Source organism: Amyelois transitella, chromosome 3, assembly GCF_032362555.1.
Source record: "Amyelois transitella isolate CPQ chromosome 3, ilAmyTran1.1, whole genome shotgun sequence".
Classification (NCBI taxonomy): Eukaryota; Metazoa; Arthropoda; class Insecta; order Lepidoptera; family Pyralidae; genus Amyelois; species Amyelois transitella.
The window spans coordinates 12,925,812-12,944,819 of NC_083506.1; the positions used below are offsets into that span (position 1 = coordinate 12,925,812).

The 19,008-nt window shown below is 37.3% G+C and overlaps 1 protein-coding gene across 1 annotated transcript in view; it reads right to left on the reverse strand.

Moving 5' to 3' along the window:
• LOC106133004 (tripeptidyl-peptidase 2) overlaps positions 1–18,483 on the reverse strand; it is a 36,179-nt gene extending 17,696 nt beyond the window's left edge. The window contains exons 1-18 of the mRNA XM_060948492.1: positions 18,229–18,483; positions 17,295–17,476; positions 17,079–17,210; positions 16,147–16,333; positions 15,532–15,682; positions 15,103–15,266; positions 14,498–14,741; positions 13,656–13,786; positions 11,489–11,651; positions 10,468–10,538; positions 9,323–9,462; positions 8,321–8,498; positions 6,968–7,133; positions 6,143–6,309; positions 4,831–5,009; positions 3,654–3,871; positions 1,237–1,348; positions 113–235 (exon numbers count right to left, since the gene is read on the reverse strand). Of these exons, the coding sequence (XP_060804475.1) occupies positions 113–235; positions 1,237–1,348; positions 3,654–3,871; positions 4,831–5,009; positions 6,143–6,309; positions 6,968–7,133; positions 8,321–8,498; positions 9,323–9,462; positions 10,468–10,538; positions 11,489–11,651; positions 13,656–13,786; positions 14,498–14,741; positions 15,103–15,266; positions 15,532–15,682; positions 16,147–16,333; positions 17,079–17,210; positions 17,295–17,476; positions 18,229–18,385 (2,865 nt within the window). The 5' untranslated portion in view covers positions 18,386–18,483. The remainder of the gene's footprint in view (positions 1–112; positions 236–1,236; positions 1,349–3,653; positions 3,872–4,830; positions 5,010–6,142; positions 6,310–6,967; positions 7,134–8,320; positions 8,499–9,322; positions 9,463–10,467; positions 10,539–11,488; positions 11,652–13,655; positions 13,787–14,497; positions 14,742–15,102; positions 15,267–15,531; positions 15,683–16,146; positions 16,334–17,078; positions 17,211–17,294; positions 17,477–18,228) is intronic.
• Between the last annotated feature and the right edge of the window lie 525 nt (positions 18,484–19,008).

A 19,008-nucleotide genomic window follows, 5' to 3' on the forward strand; every position in this document is an offset into this window, starting at 1 on the left:
AATAGCTGAACGTGGCCATTCAGTCTTTTCAGGAATGTTGGCTCTGTCTACCCCGCAAGGGATATAGACGTGACCATATGTATCTCGAAGCTTATTCTTAGCAAACACTCACCTTAGAAGGGTAAGCATCGCCGACGGCCATCAGCTGTTTGCAGCTGTTGTACAGCATCCACATCTGGGATTCGAACTCCGACTCGTAGAGCATGTCGCACAGTAGCGACACTATCGGAGACACCTGGATGTGTAAAGTCAAAACAATTATATTTTTTTAAACATTACACTCGTCATATGCACAAGTGTGTAAAATTTAATTTTAATTATTAATTGTTAATTTTAATTATTAATTATTAATTTTAATTATTAATATTAATTGTTAATTTTAATTTTGAATTATTGTTAATACAAAATTTCCTTTTAGAAAGTATTATTTATTGTCTCTTTCGCATACTTAGCTAAATCAATTGTGCATACACCCTTACGATGCTAAGTTAGAATACTATTAATTAATAATGACACCATGTAATATTATTCCTCAGCGTAGCGCTATTGTGTTGCCTTTTAATAAACTTAAATAAAAATTTAAATTAATGGTGTGGTTCCCGGCACCGATAGAAAAAATAGAATACTCCATCTCTTTCCCATGATAGCGTAAAAAAGGGACTAAGACTGACTAAGGGATAGGCCTATATACTTGGGATTCCTCTTTTAGGCGATGGGCTAGCAAACTGTCACTATTTAAAACACATTGAAAGTGGCCTATCAGTCTTTTGATGACCGTTGGCTCTATCTGACCCGCGGGGGATATAGACGTGATTATAATTACAACTAGCTATAGTGCGAGGCTTCGCTCTCGTGGGAAATTATAGAAAAAAAAAGTCTGTCAGTCCCGACCCGATGGTCTATTCTATATATCTGTGAATAAATATAAGTTCATGAAAAAAGTCCAGTAGTTTTTGAGTTTACACGTTACAAACATACAAAAATACGAATCTTTTCTCTTTATTAAAATAGTGTGGATTTAGATTAGAATGCTACTTTTGTCGGGTTAATTACGAATGATGGTGACCTTTTGGTCTTTTCAAGATTGAATGTTTGGGTACATATATACATACATAAAACCACGCCTCTTTCCCGGAGGGGTAGGCAGAGACTACCTCTTTCCACTTGCCACGATCTCTGCATACTTCCTTCGCTTCATCCACGAAGGTAAATAAATACAAAATATATATTACTCACCTCAGTGGCTTTGGCAATATGAAAATTGTATGTGTTGATCAACTGATATATCTGTCTGCTTGGTGGTATCACGTCTCTTGCGGTCAGCGGGGTCAACTTCGATTCTGAAGGCCTGGAAAAATAATTATGCCAAATTTTTTATTGAGCATAACTTTTGTAAAAGAAAAAGAGCCGCCTCTAATAGTTATCCTCATTTTTTTAAATCGGTTATATATCATTCCTGAAAACCGCATCCAAATCGGTCCAGCCAAACCAAGTGCGTTAAGTATGGACGACGTTATAACGTGGTTATTGATGAATTTCGATATATTTCGATAGAAAATCATAATTTGTCCAACTACCGGTTCTTGATACTTTAACGTAGTGTTAGGTAGTAGTGTATCTTAAAGTCTCAATGCAGCACAGTAACCACTAATAGGCTATTTGACAAAGTTCTAAAAACTATCTTAGGGTATTTATTTGTTTATAAGGAGCCCTACAAAAATACTTTTCTGCCTTTATTACAGCTATTTTATTAAAAAATCGAAAAAGAAAATGAAATATTCAAATATGCCGCCAAAACGCGACTTTTAGCAATATGGCGGCCATGGCATGCAGTGACGTAAATTTCGTGTAAATATCATACAAAGCTTGTTGGTGTTTCGAAAAGTTTTGATTTTCTCTTGTTTTATTTAACTTGTGCCACGTCATATGTCTGAAAATTATTAAAATGAGTTCCTATAAATGTTGTGCAGTGCCTCAATGCACTAATACAACAATAAAATCTCCTACGAAACTGTTTTTTTCTATGCCGATGGATTTGAATATTCGCAAGAAGTGGTTTCAGATCATGATCTAAGATCAGTGGTTACCAAGATATACTTACATTGATGTTTTCACATTCCTCAGTTCGTATCTCAGCATAGAAATCTGGATTGTCTTTGAAGAAGACAATCCAGATTTCTTCTTCCAACCATTATTGCGTCCACTTTTGGTAGGTTTCGACTGTCAGCTTTCGCGGAATTGGTTTCCATTATTAAATACCTATGTTATCTGAGTAATCCTGAGCGATCAAACACTTATAAAATCTTGAAAAATAATAGCGAACACTAAGGAACGGTACGATCCACAGTCTGTTTATGGATAATTGACGTCATAATAGAAATAGCCAATCACGTTCGTTTTTAGTCACGTGACAGCTGCATATAAAAACCTAATTTTCTGAGACGGAATTTGTTTAAATAATGCAATATTTTTATCTCGCGTTATTACAAATCGCTCCAAAAAAATAATATTAAGACTGATGACATAAAAGAAATGTATATTTTTAATACAGTCAAATAGCCTATTTGGGTCTGAAGTCAGGTTTGAGGTAATGTTACAACAGAAGTAACCCTAAACCCTGATTTACCTACTCCACGCTCACAAACGGAATCAGGACTTCTTTACAAGATGCAGCGTAGACTAAAACCAGGAAGATATCCTTCTTGATACTTTAAGATCGCGTTGTACTATAGTACAACCAACGGATGCGTGATAACATACATACATAAAATCACGCCTCTTTCCCGGAGGGGTAGGCAGAGGCTACATCTTTCCACTTGTCACGATCTCTGCACACTTCCTTCGCTTCATCCACATTCATAACTCTCTACCTACATGCAAGCTCGGCGGTTTCGGGTTCTTTTGACCTGACCCTTTACCAGGACGTCCTTAATTTGATCAAGATACGTTCGTCTAGGTCTTCCCACTCCGACCTTTCCCTCCACACTCTCCTTGTATATCTGCTTAGTCAATCTGCTTTCAATCATCCTCTCCAGTTGAGTTAATATCACAACAGATTTAACCTTAAACCCTGATCTACCTACTCTAGGATCACAGGCAGACGCAACGTGAACTAACACTAGGAACATAATTCTTGATACTTGATACGTCGTGCTATGACACTTCATACATCTCTCTCTCTCGTCTCTTTCCCGGAGGGGTAGGTAGGAACTACCTCTTTCCACGATCTCTGCACACTTTCTTCGCTTCATCCATGACACTTTATAAAGATTGTAAAATTTTAAAGAAGACCACGATCACGACAAATTGGAGCAAAGTTCTTGATACTTTAAATGATCTCGACTAATGCCGTGTGGTTCCCGGCACCAATACAAAAAAGAATAGGACCACTCCATCTCTTTCCCATGGATGTCGTAAAAGGCGACTAAGGGATAGGCTTACAAACTTGAGATTCTTTTTTTTTAGGCGATAGGCTAGCAACTTGTCACTATTCGAATCTCAATTCTATCTTAAAGCCAAATAGCTGAACGTGGCCTATCAGTCCGCTCAGGACTGTTGGCTCTGTCTACCCCACAAGGGATATAGACGTGATTATATGTATGTATGTATCTCGACTAATTAAACCACAGTTCTTGATACTTTACAGCACTCACCTAACAACCGGTTCCTGGTACTTCAGGGTAGCCACAGGCTGCACGTCCTGCAGCCTCAGCGCGGTGACAGAGACTGCGCGTACGCCGGCCGCCGCGCCGACCACCAGCCGCGGCCCGAAGTCAGGCTTGAGGCCGTGGAACTCTATGCTGTAGTTCACCACCATCTCGCCGATGTTGGCCCAGTACTTGGCCAATACCACTTCCAAGGTCACGCCGCCCTGGGGAATAAACATGAATTTTGGTGAAAAGCCGTTGGTGCCGGGAACCACACGGCATAGAAAAAGAATAGGACCACTCTGTAAAAGGAATAGGACCACTCCATCTCTTTCCAATGGATGTCGTAAAGTAAGTAAGGGTAATACGTAAGGCGATTAAAGGATCATAGGAAGTTCGTTTGTCATTATGCCCTGACTGGGATTCGAACCCGAAACCTACGGTGTCACAGACACGTCAACACCTGAAACATGTCATCAGTTCTGAACTCGATCATCTCACTCATCATCACAGTGATAAGAAGCGATTCATGTAAAAACTTAAACCACCTAAGTAACGAAAAAGAACTCAGGAGTTCACTGTACCATTATTAATTGACGAGTTGGCACCGTCAACATACATACATACATATCGTCACGTCTATATTCCTTGCGAGGTAGATAGAGCTAACAGTTTTGATAAGACTGATAGGCCAGCTTTTTGGCTTGATGATAGAATTGAGGTTGCTAGCCTATCGCCTAAAAGAAGAATCCCAAGTTTATGGGCCTATCCCTTAGTCGCATCCATAGGTAAGATAAGTACGGGGTCCTTTTCTTTTTTTTTTTATTTATGCCGAAAACCACACGATACCAACAAAGTCTCTACTAAGTACTAGGCATTTCTCTCGTACTATCTAAACCAACCTTGTAACAATATTGATGGATTTATACCACTCCATCTCTTTCCCATGGATGTAGTAAAAGGCGACTAAGGGATAGGCTTACAAAATTGAGATTCGTTTTAGACGATGGGTTAGCAACCTGTCACTATTTGAATCTCAATTCTATCATTAAGCCAAATAGCTGAACGTGGCCATTCAGTCTTTTCAGGACTGTTGGCTCTGTCTACCCCGCAAGGGATATAGGCGTAACCATATGTATGTATGTATGTTATACATATAGTTATGTATGTATGTTATACTTACATAGAGTTGGAATGGTAACGAAGTGGGAGCTTCCGCTGTGACATTGATCATCTTTTGCATCTCATGACTACGACACGACCTCCTCGGTACTATTTGCATGGCGTGCACCAGGAACCGGCCAGTCTTCTCTTTGTCCTGTGTGGATATCTTGAGTACCCCCCACGTAGCTTCAGGTGGTACTGTGAATGAAAGTTTTCAAGGTTACTAACATATATACATCCTACTATCCTACTACTATTATAAAGGCGAAAGTTTGTATGGATGTATGGATGTTTGTTACTCTTTCACGCAAAAACTACTGAACCGATTACCATGAAATTTGGTATGTAGGTAGCTGAAGACCCAGAATAACACATAGGCTACTTTTTATCCCAGAGTTCCCGCGGGATTGATAGGGTTTCCATGCGGACGAAGTCGCGGGCGGCCTCTAGTTTATATATATTGTACACGGCCTCTGTGGCGCAGACATTATTGCATCAGATCTAGCTTTTATATTTAATGAATGTATGTATATATGAGGGTATTTTTTTTCCAAATTTAATGAAATGTAGCAAATTAATACCTTTGTTCAAAAAAGGGGAGAAAACAGTCGTTGGCAATTATAGACCTATTTCTATATTGCCAGTTTTGAGCAAGGTGTTTGAAAAGATGATGTTTAATCAAATGCAACAGTATTTTAATATCAATAACATTTTCCATTCCCAACAATATGGGATTACTGAACTTTTTCTGATTGGCCCGGGTCATGGATGTTTGTCTATGTAAGTATTTATTATAAAATATAGTATTGTAGCGGAAGCGATGTTTCGGCTCGACCGCCACCAAAGGGAAGATCTTTCTGTAAGCTGGTGTGACGCCTGGGGAATATAGCTCCAATCCGTGAAAACTTTGCTTGCGCGATTTAGGTTTTTCGCTGTTTTTGATTGATAACGTCGCGTAATTTTATTTTTTACTAGCTGTGCCCGCAACTTCGTCCGCGTGGAATAGTTATTTTGGGCATCATTGAAACCCTCAAGGATGAATAATTTTCCCCGTTTTTCTCACATTTTCCATTATTTCTTCGCTCCTAATAGTTGCAGCGTGATGTTATATAGCCTAAAGCCTTCCTCGATAAATGGTCTATTCAACACAAAAATATTTTTTCCATTCGAACCAGTAGTTCCTGAGATTAGCGCGTTCAAACAAACAAACTCTTCAGCTTTATAATATTAGTATAGATTCTTGTGACATGTGGCGTATAGATTTCGCCACACTATCGTTTACTTAGCATCAATCGTTAGTATAGCAGTAGTAGTTGTTAAGTATTTGTCACCTATAACAAAATGCCTCTTGATGGTGGCAGGTTTGAACAGCACATCAGTTTCACTCAGCTGCACACAAGATGGCGCTGATAACTGTAAAGGCTGCGGCTGCAACACCGACACGGCCACGCGGAACACCGGCCCTTTGTCCGGGCACGCTACGTCGTATGCGTTTATACTGTAAGAAAAAAAAAATACATTTAAAAAAAATTAAGTCTATAATTAAGAATAGTTTTCATTTTTTTTTATATTAGTAAATAATATTAGATAGAACTTATGTGTTTTAATTCGGCAAAACAATAATTGTGTAAAATGTGAATTATAATGCCGTGTGGTTCCCGGCACCAATACAAAAAAGAATAGGACCACTCCGTCTCTTTCCCATGGATGTCGTAAAAGGCGACTAAGGGATAAGCTTACAAACTTGGGATTCTTTTTAGGGGATGGGCTAGAAACCTGTCACTATTTGAGTCTCAATTCTATCGTTAAGTCAAATAGCTGAACGTGGCCATTCAGACTTTTCAAGACACTTGGCTCTGTCTTATAAACTTAAAAGATACATACATACATACATATGGTCACATCTATGTCCCTTGCGAGGTAGACAGAGCCAATAGCCTTGAAAAGACTGAATGGCCTTGTTCAGCTATTTGACTTAACGATAGAATTGAGATTCAATGTTGCTAACCCATCACCTAAAAGAAGAATCCCAAATTAACAAGTCTATCCTTAAGCCGCGTTTTACGACATCCATAGCAAAGAGTTAGAATGGTCCTATTCTATTTTTCACTGGCGCCGGGAACCACACGGCCAATCACATCAAACATAACACTTACCTGGTAAAATGTGCCCCGGGGGGTAAACTAGTAGTGTCAGCTCTTACGGCAATAGGTCTAGCCGCGTTCATCATATCCAAATGTTGTGGTATAGAAAGCCAGGCGGCGTCGCTAGTCAGAGCTAGTCTCACGGAGAACGATATCTGCTTGGGTATCACCGACTTATCTGTAACGTAAGAACGCTACATAGGTTTTTTTGTATCTGTTTGTTCACTGTAAGATTGGTGAAATGTATATGTACTAATATTATAAATGCGAAAGTTTGTATGTCTGGATGTAAGTATGGATGTTTGTTACTCTTTCACGCAAAAACTACTAAACTGATTACGATGAATTTTTTTATGTAGGTAGCTGAAAACCCAGACTAACATATAGGCTACTTTTTATCCCAGAGTTCCCGCGAGATTGATTCCACGCGGACGAAGTCGCGGGCGGCCTCTAGTGATTATATACGTACATACAAACATACATATATACGGTCACGTCTTTATCCCTTGCGGGGTAGACAGAGCCAACAGTCTTGGAAAGACTGAATGGCCACGTTCAGCTATTTGGCTTAACGATAGAATTGAGATTCAACTAGTGACAGGTTGCCAGCCCATCGCCTAGAAAAGAATCCCAAGTTTGTAAGCCTTTCCCTTATTCGCCTTTTACGACATCCATGGGAAAGAAATGGAGTGGTCCTATTCTTTTTGTATTGGTGCCGGGAGCCACACGGCACCATTGCCGGGAACCATTGCACCTTGCCACGATTCCTGTACACGTCTTTCGCTTCTTCCACTTTCATAACTCTTCATGCAAGCTCATAGGTATCGGGTACTCTTGCCCTGACTTTTTCGCACATAATGAAAATAAAAATAAAACACAATCACTAACAGATAATAAAACTCTAGTATTTATAGACCGCTACAAAAACATAAACTAACTAGAATGTCAATTCTATCTTAAAGCCAAATAGCTGAACGTGGCCTATCAGTCTTTAAAAGACTGTTAGCTCTGTCTACCCCGCAAGGGATATAGACGTGATTATATGTATGTATGTATGTAATTAAGTATGTATGTATCAAATTAAGGACGTCCTGGTAAAGGGTCAGGTCAAAAGTACCCGAAACCGCCGAGCTTGCATGAAGAGAGTTATGAATGTGGATGAAGCGAAGGAAGTACGCAGAGATCGTGGCAAGTGGAAAGAGGTAGTCCCTACCTACCCCTCCGGGAAAGAGGCGTGATTTTATGTATGTATGTATGTTTAATGACTTTGTTATGTATGTCAAAATTTCTACGCATAAACAGATATGACTGTGAAAAACAGGAATTCTAATCCGCTACCAAAACTAGTGAACAACACAAACTCACTCTCAGCATCGTGGTGATTCTGCAGGAACTGCGGTTCAACGGTGATACCGATGTCTTTGGGCACATCGTCGAGTCTCGGCCGCAGGAATATGCCCTTAGCGTTACTCGGCCCGCACTGGATGTTGAACGTCACGTCGCGGTCGGGCTGCCCGTGGTACAGGGTTAAAATGTCGAATGCCTGAAACAAAGAACATACATACATATAGTCACGTCTGTAGATAGAGCCAATAGTCCCGAAAAGGCTGAATGGCCACGTTCAGCTGCTCGGCTTAATGAGGGAATTGAGATCCAAATAGTGACAGGTTGCTAGCCCATCGCCTAAAAAAAGAATCACAAGTATGCCTATAACTTAGTCGCCTTTTACGACATCCATGGGAAATATATGGAGAGGTCCTATTTTTTTTTTGTATTGGTGCCGGGAACCAATACAAAAAAGAATGAAATAATGAAAGCGAGAAATCAATTGTAAAATTGTTGAAAAGTCTGATGGGACTCAAGATAAAAGTGTTTGTTAGAATTTATAGATACATACACACATATAATCACGTCTATCTTAAAAATAATGGTAGGCCACGTTCAGCTGTTTGGCTTAATGATTGAATTGAGATTTAAATAGTGACAGGTCGCTAGCCCATCGCCTAAAAGAAGAATCCCAAGCTAATAATCCTATCCTTAAGTCGCCTTTTACGCCATCCACTGCGACCTTGTGCCCAGGGTCCAGTTTCGCCATTTTTAACACGCCATCATTGAAAAATTATTTATAATTGTAACTGATGCAAATTATTACTACGTGCATTAAAACAGTTAACAAAAAAAATCCGGTCACCTCGGTCGGTCACCCAGGTACTATACAACAAAAACAACCTTGAGACGGCACCTAAAATGTCATAAACAACGTAATTTTTTTTTATAAAAATTCGCTAGTCTCAGTCTTACGATTACTCTTGCTCTGTCTTGCCCTTCAAGGACGTGATGATGTGATAAAGTTTGAACAAACATTACCTTCTCAATGTTCACCAGCCCACAGCCCTGCGCCCAGGGCTCCACGTGGCTGAGATAAGTGGCTGAGTTCTCAAGCGCCCTTTTGACGGAGTAGGGGGAGTAAGACAGATTCTTCGCCTTCATACCGGATATGAGCGCCGCTGAAAATGCAACAAAATATATTGACTAATGTTTATAGAGACTGCAATTGTATATTAAGCACTAGCTGTGCCCGTGACTTCGTCCGCGTGGAATAGTTATTTTGGCCCTCAAGGATGTATAATTTCCCCCGTTTTTTTTCACATTTTCTATTATTTCTTCGCTCCTAATAGTTGCAGCGTGATGTTATATATCCTAAAGCCTTCCTCGATAAATGGTCTATTCAACACAAAAAGAATTTTTCATTTCAAACCAGTAGTTCCTGAGATTAGCGCATTCAAACAAACTAACTCTTCAGCTTTATAATATTAGTATAGATTAGTTTTTAACGAATTCGTATCATAATTAAGATTGTCATGTATATTATTTATACATACAACAGATACCGTGTGGTTCCCAGCACCAATAGAAAAAAGTATAGGACACTCCATATCTTTCGCATGAATGTCGTAAAAGGCGACTAAAGATAAGGCTTATAAACTTGGGATTCTTATTTTAGGCGATGTGCTAGCAACCTGTCACTATTTGAATCTGAATTCTATCATTAAGCCAAACAGCTGAACGTGGCCTATCAGTATTTTCAAAACTATTTGCTCGGTTTACCCCGCAAGGTATATAGACAGTACAGTGCAGTAGTACAGGTATTAAACGCGCACGTAACGTATCTTATTCTATTCTACTTCGGATAACTGACATATGATAAGAACATTTGTAAAAAGAGAACCGCCTCCAATCAATATCCTCCTTTTTTTGAAGTCAACAAACACTTCCCTAAAAACCACATCAAAATCGGCACCGCGAAACGCGAGATAATCGCGGACAAACAAACATACATACGTACGCACAAACAAACAAACATACATACGTACGCACAAACAAACAAACATACATACAGGTCAAACTACCAACCTCCATTTTTTGAACGCAGTTAAAAATTAAGACTAGATATGAATGTGTAACCAGGAACAAAGATAAGAAGCAAAAGAGACGGAAAGAGAGGCACTCACCAACGACTCCGGCCACGTGCGGGGCAGCCATGGAAGTGCCATTCATAAGTTGACTATTCCTTAGTGTAAATCTGAAAAAAAAAAAATTTTTTATGTGACCAAATATATAAACAACAGGATTGTAGAACTCTTGCGCATTTATACGACAAAGTTTTAAAGCAGTGGTTCCTGTCACTATAGAATAGGACCACTCCATATCTAACCTGTGGATGTCGTAAAAGGCGATTTAGGGAAAGACTTATAAACTTGGGATTCATCTTGTAAGCGATGGGCTAGAATCCACTCCAAAATTTTCTCCCTAATCGTGTTGTTACAGACTGGAACAAGCTTCTGACGAGTGTCATAACTGCTCCTACAGCCAATTGTTTTAAGAATTGGCTAGACAAACTTTAAAAATCTCCAAGCATCAAAATTTACACGCATCAGCTTAATGAGCTGCTAGTGTGTTTAAAGTATTCATACATATAATAAAACTGTAACTGAACTTTATCTGAAGATACTTAAGAAAAAAAAATTATAAGGGGTCTTTTTAGAATCAATTTTTTTTTTAATTTTTGTATGTCAATCTGTCTGCATGTTTGTACGCGCATCACGCAAAATCTACCGAACGGATCTGACCGAAATTAGTAACAGACATAGTTAGTAACCTGAATTAGAATATAGGCTACTTTTCATCCTGAAATTCTATTCCAAGGGGATGAAATAGGGGGTGCAAGTTTGTATGGAAATTCGTCATTTTTTAAATCGATATAAAAAGCTAAATATATATTATAATACATACTAGAGGCCGCCCGCGACTTCGTCCGCATGGAAACCCTATCAATCCCGCGGGAACTCTGGGATAAAAAGTAGCCTATGTGTTATTCTGGGTCTTCAGCTACCTACATACCAAATTTCATGGTAATCGGTTCAGTAGTTTTTGCGTGAAAGAGTAACAAACATCCATACATCCATACAAACTTTCGCCTTTATAATAGTAGTAGGATGATCAAAAAATTATAAATGAGTATAGCACAGGTACCTGGCGACGGAGGCGACGGCGCCGCCGGGCGCGCACACGGCGACGCCGCGCGCGCCGTCGGCGGCGGGCCCGCGCGAGCTCCAGCTGAAGGCGCCGCCGCCCAGCCGCGCGCGCATCGAGTACGCCGCCGACATCATCTCCGGCGACACGTACGCGCCCACGCCTGACACAACACAATCTCAATTCCTACTCTTGTCTCTATATATCATACACTAGCTGTGCCCGCGACTTCCTCCCCGTGGAATAATTATTTTGACCATCATTGAAGCCCTCATAGTTGCTTCGCTCCTTATAGTTGCAGCGTAATGATAAATAGCCTAAAGCCTTCTTCGAAAAAGGGTCTATTCAGTACAAAAAGAATTTTTCAATTCGAACCAGTAGTTCTTGAGATTAACGCATTAAAACAAACAAACAAAGCTTTATAATATAGATGTCGAAAAAAAGGCGGACGGATTGTTACTTAGTAAAAAGTGAAGCATCTTTACATTATTTTACCAAAACTCACACTCACTTGCCCACAATAACCCAAAATCATAGCATCTTATTGCTTTGATATAAAACCCCATTTACGTTTTACGAGAAAATGACTTAACAAAATTAACAAACTTGATTATTTTAACTATATATATATATCCGTTCCGCGACATATCGCTTAATGTTACGGGTGTTTCTCTCGCAGATATTCGGCGCTTCGGCCAGGGATACGGCCGGATATTCGATATTCGGCGAAATCACTATTCATTGCATCTCCAATATGAATATAATATAACACCTTGAGTGATAGAATATGTGCGCACACAAACTTTATCTAGATAATAAAGACCAATTGTAACAATATTCAAGAAATAAATGACTGACTCCACATTAGAAGGTTGCGTGTTCATATCACGTCGGGGTCACCAGTTGTAGGAATAACTAACTTTGTAACTACACTACTTCCTACAAATGATTATGATTTAAAAGTTCAATATAATACGTATATTCAGGTCAAAAGTATTCGAAACCGCCGAGCTTGCATGAAGAGAGTTATGAATGTGTATGAAGCGAAGGAAGTGTGCAGAGATCGTGGCAAGTGGAAAGTGGTAGTCTCTGCCTACCCCTCCGGGAAAGAGTATTTATGTATATAATACGTATTTATGTATGTATATAATACGTACCAATAATATTTTATGTATGTATGTATGTATATAATACGTACCAATAATATTTTATGTATGTATGCATGTATATAATACGTACCAATAATATTTTATGTATGTATGTATGTATATAATACGTACCAATAATATTTTATGTATGTATGCATGTATATAATACGTACCAATAATATATTATGTATGTATGTATGTATATAATACGTACCAATAATATTTTATGTATGTATGTATGTATATAATACGTACCAATAATATTTTATGTATGTATGTATGTATATAATACGTACCAATAATATTTTACGTATGTATGTATATAATACGTACCAATAATATTTTATGTATGTATGTATGTATATAATACGTACCAATAATATTTTACGTATGTATGTATATAATACGTACCAATAATATTTTACGTATGTATGTATATAATACGTACCAATAATATTTTACGTATGTATGTATATAATACGTACCAATAATATTTTACGTATGTATGTATATAATACGTACCAATAATATTTTATGTATGTATGTATATAATACGTACCAATAATATTTTACGTATGTATGTATATAATACGTACCAATAATATTTTACGTATGTATGTATATAATACGTACCAATAATATTTTACGTATGTATGTATATAATACGTACCAATAATATTTTACGTATGTATGTATATAATACGTACCAATAATATTTTATGTATGTATGTATATAATACGTACCAATAATATTTTACGTATGTATGTATATAATACGTACCAATAATATTTTATGTATGTATGTATGTATATAATACGTACCAATAATATTTTATGTATGTATGTATGTATATAATACGTACCAATAATATTTTACGTATGTATGTATATAATACGTACCAATAATATTTTACGTATGTATGTATATAATACGTACCAATAATATTTTATGTATGTATGTATGTATATAATACGTACCAATAATATTTTATGTATGTATGTATGTATATAATACGTACCAATGAGCACGGGTTGAGCGATGTCCGGCGGAGCGCCCACGGTGCAGAGCGCGGGCCCGTGGTTCCCGGCCGACACCACCCACGACACGCCGTAGCGGTTCACCACCGAGCAGATTATATCGCCGATGCGACTGTATACACAACAAACAATCATAAATATCCAACCGAATAGTCGTAAAATGCAATACAATAACTCTTTATTGCATTGCAATAAATTACAGGAGATTAACAATCATGCATTAAAAACATAGCAGCGAAAGGCGACCGTATCACTAAAAGCGATCTCTTCCAGAACTGATAATGAAAATAACACTCCGATTCCAGCATTAAAATAGCACTTATTAAAAATATATATAACACTAAAGCAAATTACTGTTTTCTTTTTCTAATTTGCTTTTTCTTTTTCCGCAATAAAGAGATTGATTTGATTTTTATTTTTGATGATTATATGTATGTATGTATAAATGCTGTTGGATGTAGCTCTAGAAATATACTAATCACACTAACATTATAAAATTAAAAATATGTGAAATCTAAAAAATGAGGAAGAAGATGCTTAAACATATGCTAAATCATAGACATAGAAAAAAAAACAGACAGAATTTTTACTATAGGGCAGAATGAAGCACCAATAGTAGCCGGCCCACTGTATACACGCACACACTCCCACCAAGTGTGACAGTCAGCCGGTAATCGGTAGATAATCTCAGGAAATAGCGAGTTTTCTGTCACTCATACATGCGTACAACGCCGCCACTACGATGCTTCACTTTTTTTTAGCCACACTCCGTCCGCCTTTTTATCTACGTCTATGGCTAAAATCTATCAAGTTATTCACTTACCCAGCATTCGACCAATGCGCATGCTCGCCGTAACTCATATTAATCACATCAATTTTCATCTTCTTCGAGAGTTCCATGACCTTAATACAGGCTCTAACCAAAGCTGTTCCTGTCTCCATGGACCCAAGACGACTGTCTCCTATGGTTAACGAGATTATCTTAGCTCCGGGTGCCACTCCGTTCTTGTCAGGCTCCTCGGGGAAGTAACCTGATGCGATTGCTGCTACATGGGTGCCGTGGGTCGCTAGAAAATATTTTAATAAATAAAGTTTAAAGATGTCGGAAATCGGAAACCACCTCTAAGTTTTGCGGGCGGCCATGTTTATTCACCATCAGCTGTTGAAGGGATCTTGTAAACAAAACGAAACCAACAGCTCAGTAAGCTGTTTTGTAATTGTTATAATCTAAGAAAACTACACAACTAGTTCAAAAGAACTAGTTGTGTAGTTGCATGGTAGAAGGAGGTATTTAATCAAATGGCTAGCAATTATACAGCAATTTTAACTACTTCACAGCAATATCAATACAAGCTTAACATACAACAAACAAAAATTCTTTTCTTGTAAAAAGTAAGTCTAAGTATACAGAAGTACAAGATTACTCACAGCACATGCCCACAACTTCCAATGTCTGTCCGTCATCGTGCACGTTGATGCTGATTGTCATCTCGTCCAGCGGTGTGAGGTGGACATGCTCGTGTGTTATACTATACTCTCCAAGTAATGGACCTGATGCTAGATCACCAGTTTCTGAGGTGTCGATGCAAGCTCTAGAAAAAGAAAGAAGATTATATGTGGATAATTAAAATTCTATAAATTTCAACTGTTCAGACTTATTGCTTTTAGAGTGTCGTGTGACCAATGCTTGTTTTATCAGTTTTTTTTGGAAATGGTACCATTGACCGACCGTGATGTGTGATTGACAGCAGATGTAGTATCTCTACGGCCGGTACCGGTTTTGCGGCCAGTATCAGTAATATACCTGTCAAAATATTATTAAAAAAAACTTCTCAGAAAAGACTTAGCCATGTTTACCTCCAAACAGTACCATCATGGAACAGCACACAATCATACGCCGGCCCAAGATCTGTGTATTTCTTCTCAGCATTCTGCAGCACCTCAACTCTTGCCTCTAATTCTTCTTTCGTTAATTTATCATCAAAACTAAGGTTTGATGATTTTGATACTGAAACAAATGTAAGTTTTTAGGGATCACAATCATTTAAATATTGATACAATAAGATAGTTTAGTTATTTTTTTGCTTCAACAGGCGGCTTCACTGGGGTATAAATTGAAAATTATACCTAATTATAATCATGTCTCCCTTGCTGGGAGTGAACAGTCTGGAAAAGACTGAAAGGCCTTGCTTAGCTGTATAAATTGTAGCCTGTCTATTTTCTCATGAAGGAGCTATATTATTATGTTGAATCCAATGTTAACAGTTTGTTTAAAAATGTTACATACATACATAAATCACGCCTCTTTCCCGGAGGGGTAGGCAGAGACTACCTCTTTCCACTTGCCACAATGTTACATAATTAACAAAAAAGATTTTAAGAATCTAATAAATAATAAGATCTCGATAAAAGATTATAAGAAAAAGTCAAGTAAATCAAAAATTAATATATATTCTCTCATTCGAATCTTACCAACTTCAGACTCAAAGTCTTGTAAAAGTTTAGTCGCCTCAGCCAAAGCGGGTTTATGGCCAATGTCCCACAAATGCTCCTTACGATGTTCCTGCACCCGCTCCTTCAGCTTGGTGGGGTAGAGGCTGAACGGGTACAGCACCCCCACTCTCCAGGTTCCCGTGGGGTTGGTCCATGATTCTGGTATCTGTGGGTAAAATAGATAGAAAGATTGAATATCTTTTATTGCTCATAAAACTATAACAATAGTTTATCCTAAGCTTATGTTAAGGTAATGTACAAAAGGCAGCCCTATTACATAATAACTACAACAAGAACATTTTGTGAGAGAGAATTTGGTGTGGGTAAGAGAATATTTAGAGATATAGCTAGGTACCTACTAATAAAAGATAGGTACATAAAATATACTATCATAAATATAAATACAATAAATATATTTGTGTGTGCTTACAGAGACAGGTCAAACATAATAGTAAGTAACAATAGGAATGATTTGTGGATAATATAATACATTTATACCACATTTTTACCCCAAGTGAATAAAGGTCCAAACAGAGTGATAAGCCATTGGTAAAAGTGAAAAGAAATCTAAAAATTTACATCTAGAGGTAACAACTATGGATTTTATTTATTTAAAAAAAACAATAAGGATGAAAATTACAAAAAACTTTCATAGTTTCATCACAATTTTACATCGAACAATGACATAGGAAAAAGTACTTTCAAAAAAGCAATGAGCAAGTAACAAAACGAAATCAGCTGTAAGCAAATGACATATCCCAAGTCAACGACCCCAAACCATCAGCTGGCAAAAACAAAGCCGTACCTTTTAGATTTCTAAGTGGTAGCGATAACAGAAAATGATTGAGGCAATAAAAATGTAAACAATAAAACCAAATAAATAGAATTGAGTCACAAATCATGACATGTACCTTCAATTTGCGTCCAGTAACGCCGGTGATACATCCATCATTCAATTTTTTTATGACCGTACTGGTATCCACATCGCCACACCCGCTACAATCAAATCTCTCGATTACTTTCGTCTCGCCCGTACTTGTGACCTACAACATAATAAGACATTGGAATCTGTACAAAAAGCAAAAGATTATGAACCAAACAAACGGTGACAAGACAAATTTTTTTACCTGAAGTCCTGATGCTGCAGGGTCCACCCCCGAATCAAAAATCGCAATAACAGTATCTCTGCCATCATAACTTGGATTTTTATTCAGAAAAGAAACCACTCCTGTTTCTTTTTTCGGCAGTAATCCCCAAACGGGGAAATCACAGTCGATCGGTACGTCTGCCATTTTTGATGATTTGATACCTAATGTTGCAAGAATGAAAAATTTTTAATCTACTACTTGACTAAGTGAGATAGGTCTATCACACAGATTTAAAAACATTATATTTTTATGTCACAAAAACTTTGCAAAAGCAACAAATCCTCCTTTTCTATTTTAATATCACAGATACATACTGGCCAATAATTTATTCAATAAAAATCTACACTGTCACACCACAGAGTACTTTTGTAATTACCCTTTAAACAGATTTTGGTTTAAAAAATCAAATGCATACTTAGTTGTAACTGACAAAAGTAGTTTAAAATATGTGGTTTAATATATTGCCTTCGATTGTTATAATAACAGCCGCAGTGGGAGTTCCTGGAGCTGGTCTTTATTGGATACACTACTTAGTTTTAGGAAATGTAAGTAAAGTAGTTTTGTTTTACGATTCGTTGTGATCATTTATTTCATGCTAACCTTTTGCCCGGGAATTTTCCGATAAAAGTAGTTTGTTTGACCTCATAATGGTTAGTTATATTTATATCAAAATAAGTCTAGTGATATCTCCGTTATAGCTATGCTTGATTTGCAAAATTTTAATATTAATAACTTTGCGTGCTTTGATGAAAACGAGATGAATTTCTTTGTTATTTTCGTTTAAGTATTAAATAAACATACATATATAAATACACATATAACAATACACATATATTAAATAAATAATAAATATTACATAAAAAAGTGGTAAACAAATAGTTACTCAGGAGATACAGTACTAAAATTACTTTACCTTCATTGTCTTTGAATTCTCGTAGTAATTTCACATCGACATCTGGCAATACGCAGTTTACTGTCATCCGTTTTATGAGGTTGTTTTGTGTAAAATTATTGTAGTAATTTATTCGAAAACATAAAATGTGGTACGAAATTCTTCCAAGTTTTTTCATTATTACTGCAGGCGTAGGTTTGCCTGGATGGGCACTATATCACATTCACAATTTAGCCCTGGGAAATGTAAGTACACAGCCACAACCTATTAGGTAACACTTAGAAATCGCTGGAAGTGAAAGAAGCCGTAGTCTGTGGAACTTTTTATGTCATAGAACCACAGATTAATGTTTTCAAAGTTTTACATAACCAGAATGTAAACAAAATAACTCTAGAAATTAACAGTTACCTATACTAGTCTACCCACTACAATAAATATGAGGCTTTAATTAAGTATACCAATTCCTATATGTGTGAGATAAACAATAATTTATTTAAGATTGTCAATCAACATTTTATTGCAATTTTGTGTAATAATAATTTAATATGATTAAATCTATCTTGCAATAAATATAAATTCCTTATTTCAGCACTACAGGCGCTCATTAATTCAGCGCTGGGATCGCATAGCTTACCAGCGTGACAACAGAATTACTGGAGACACATATAAAGTGGCAGTATGTATTTTGCACTTGTATAAATTGTGAAACAGTTAATTTATACTATAAACGACATCCATGGGAAAGAGATGAAGCGGTCCTATTCTTTTTTGTATTGGTGCCGGGAACCATATGGCACTTTG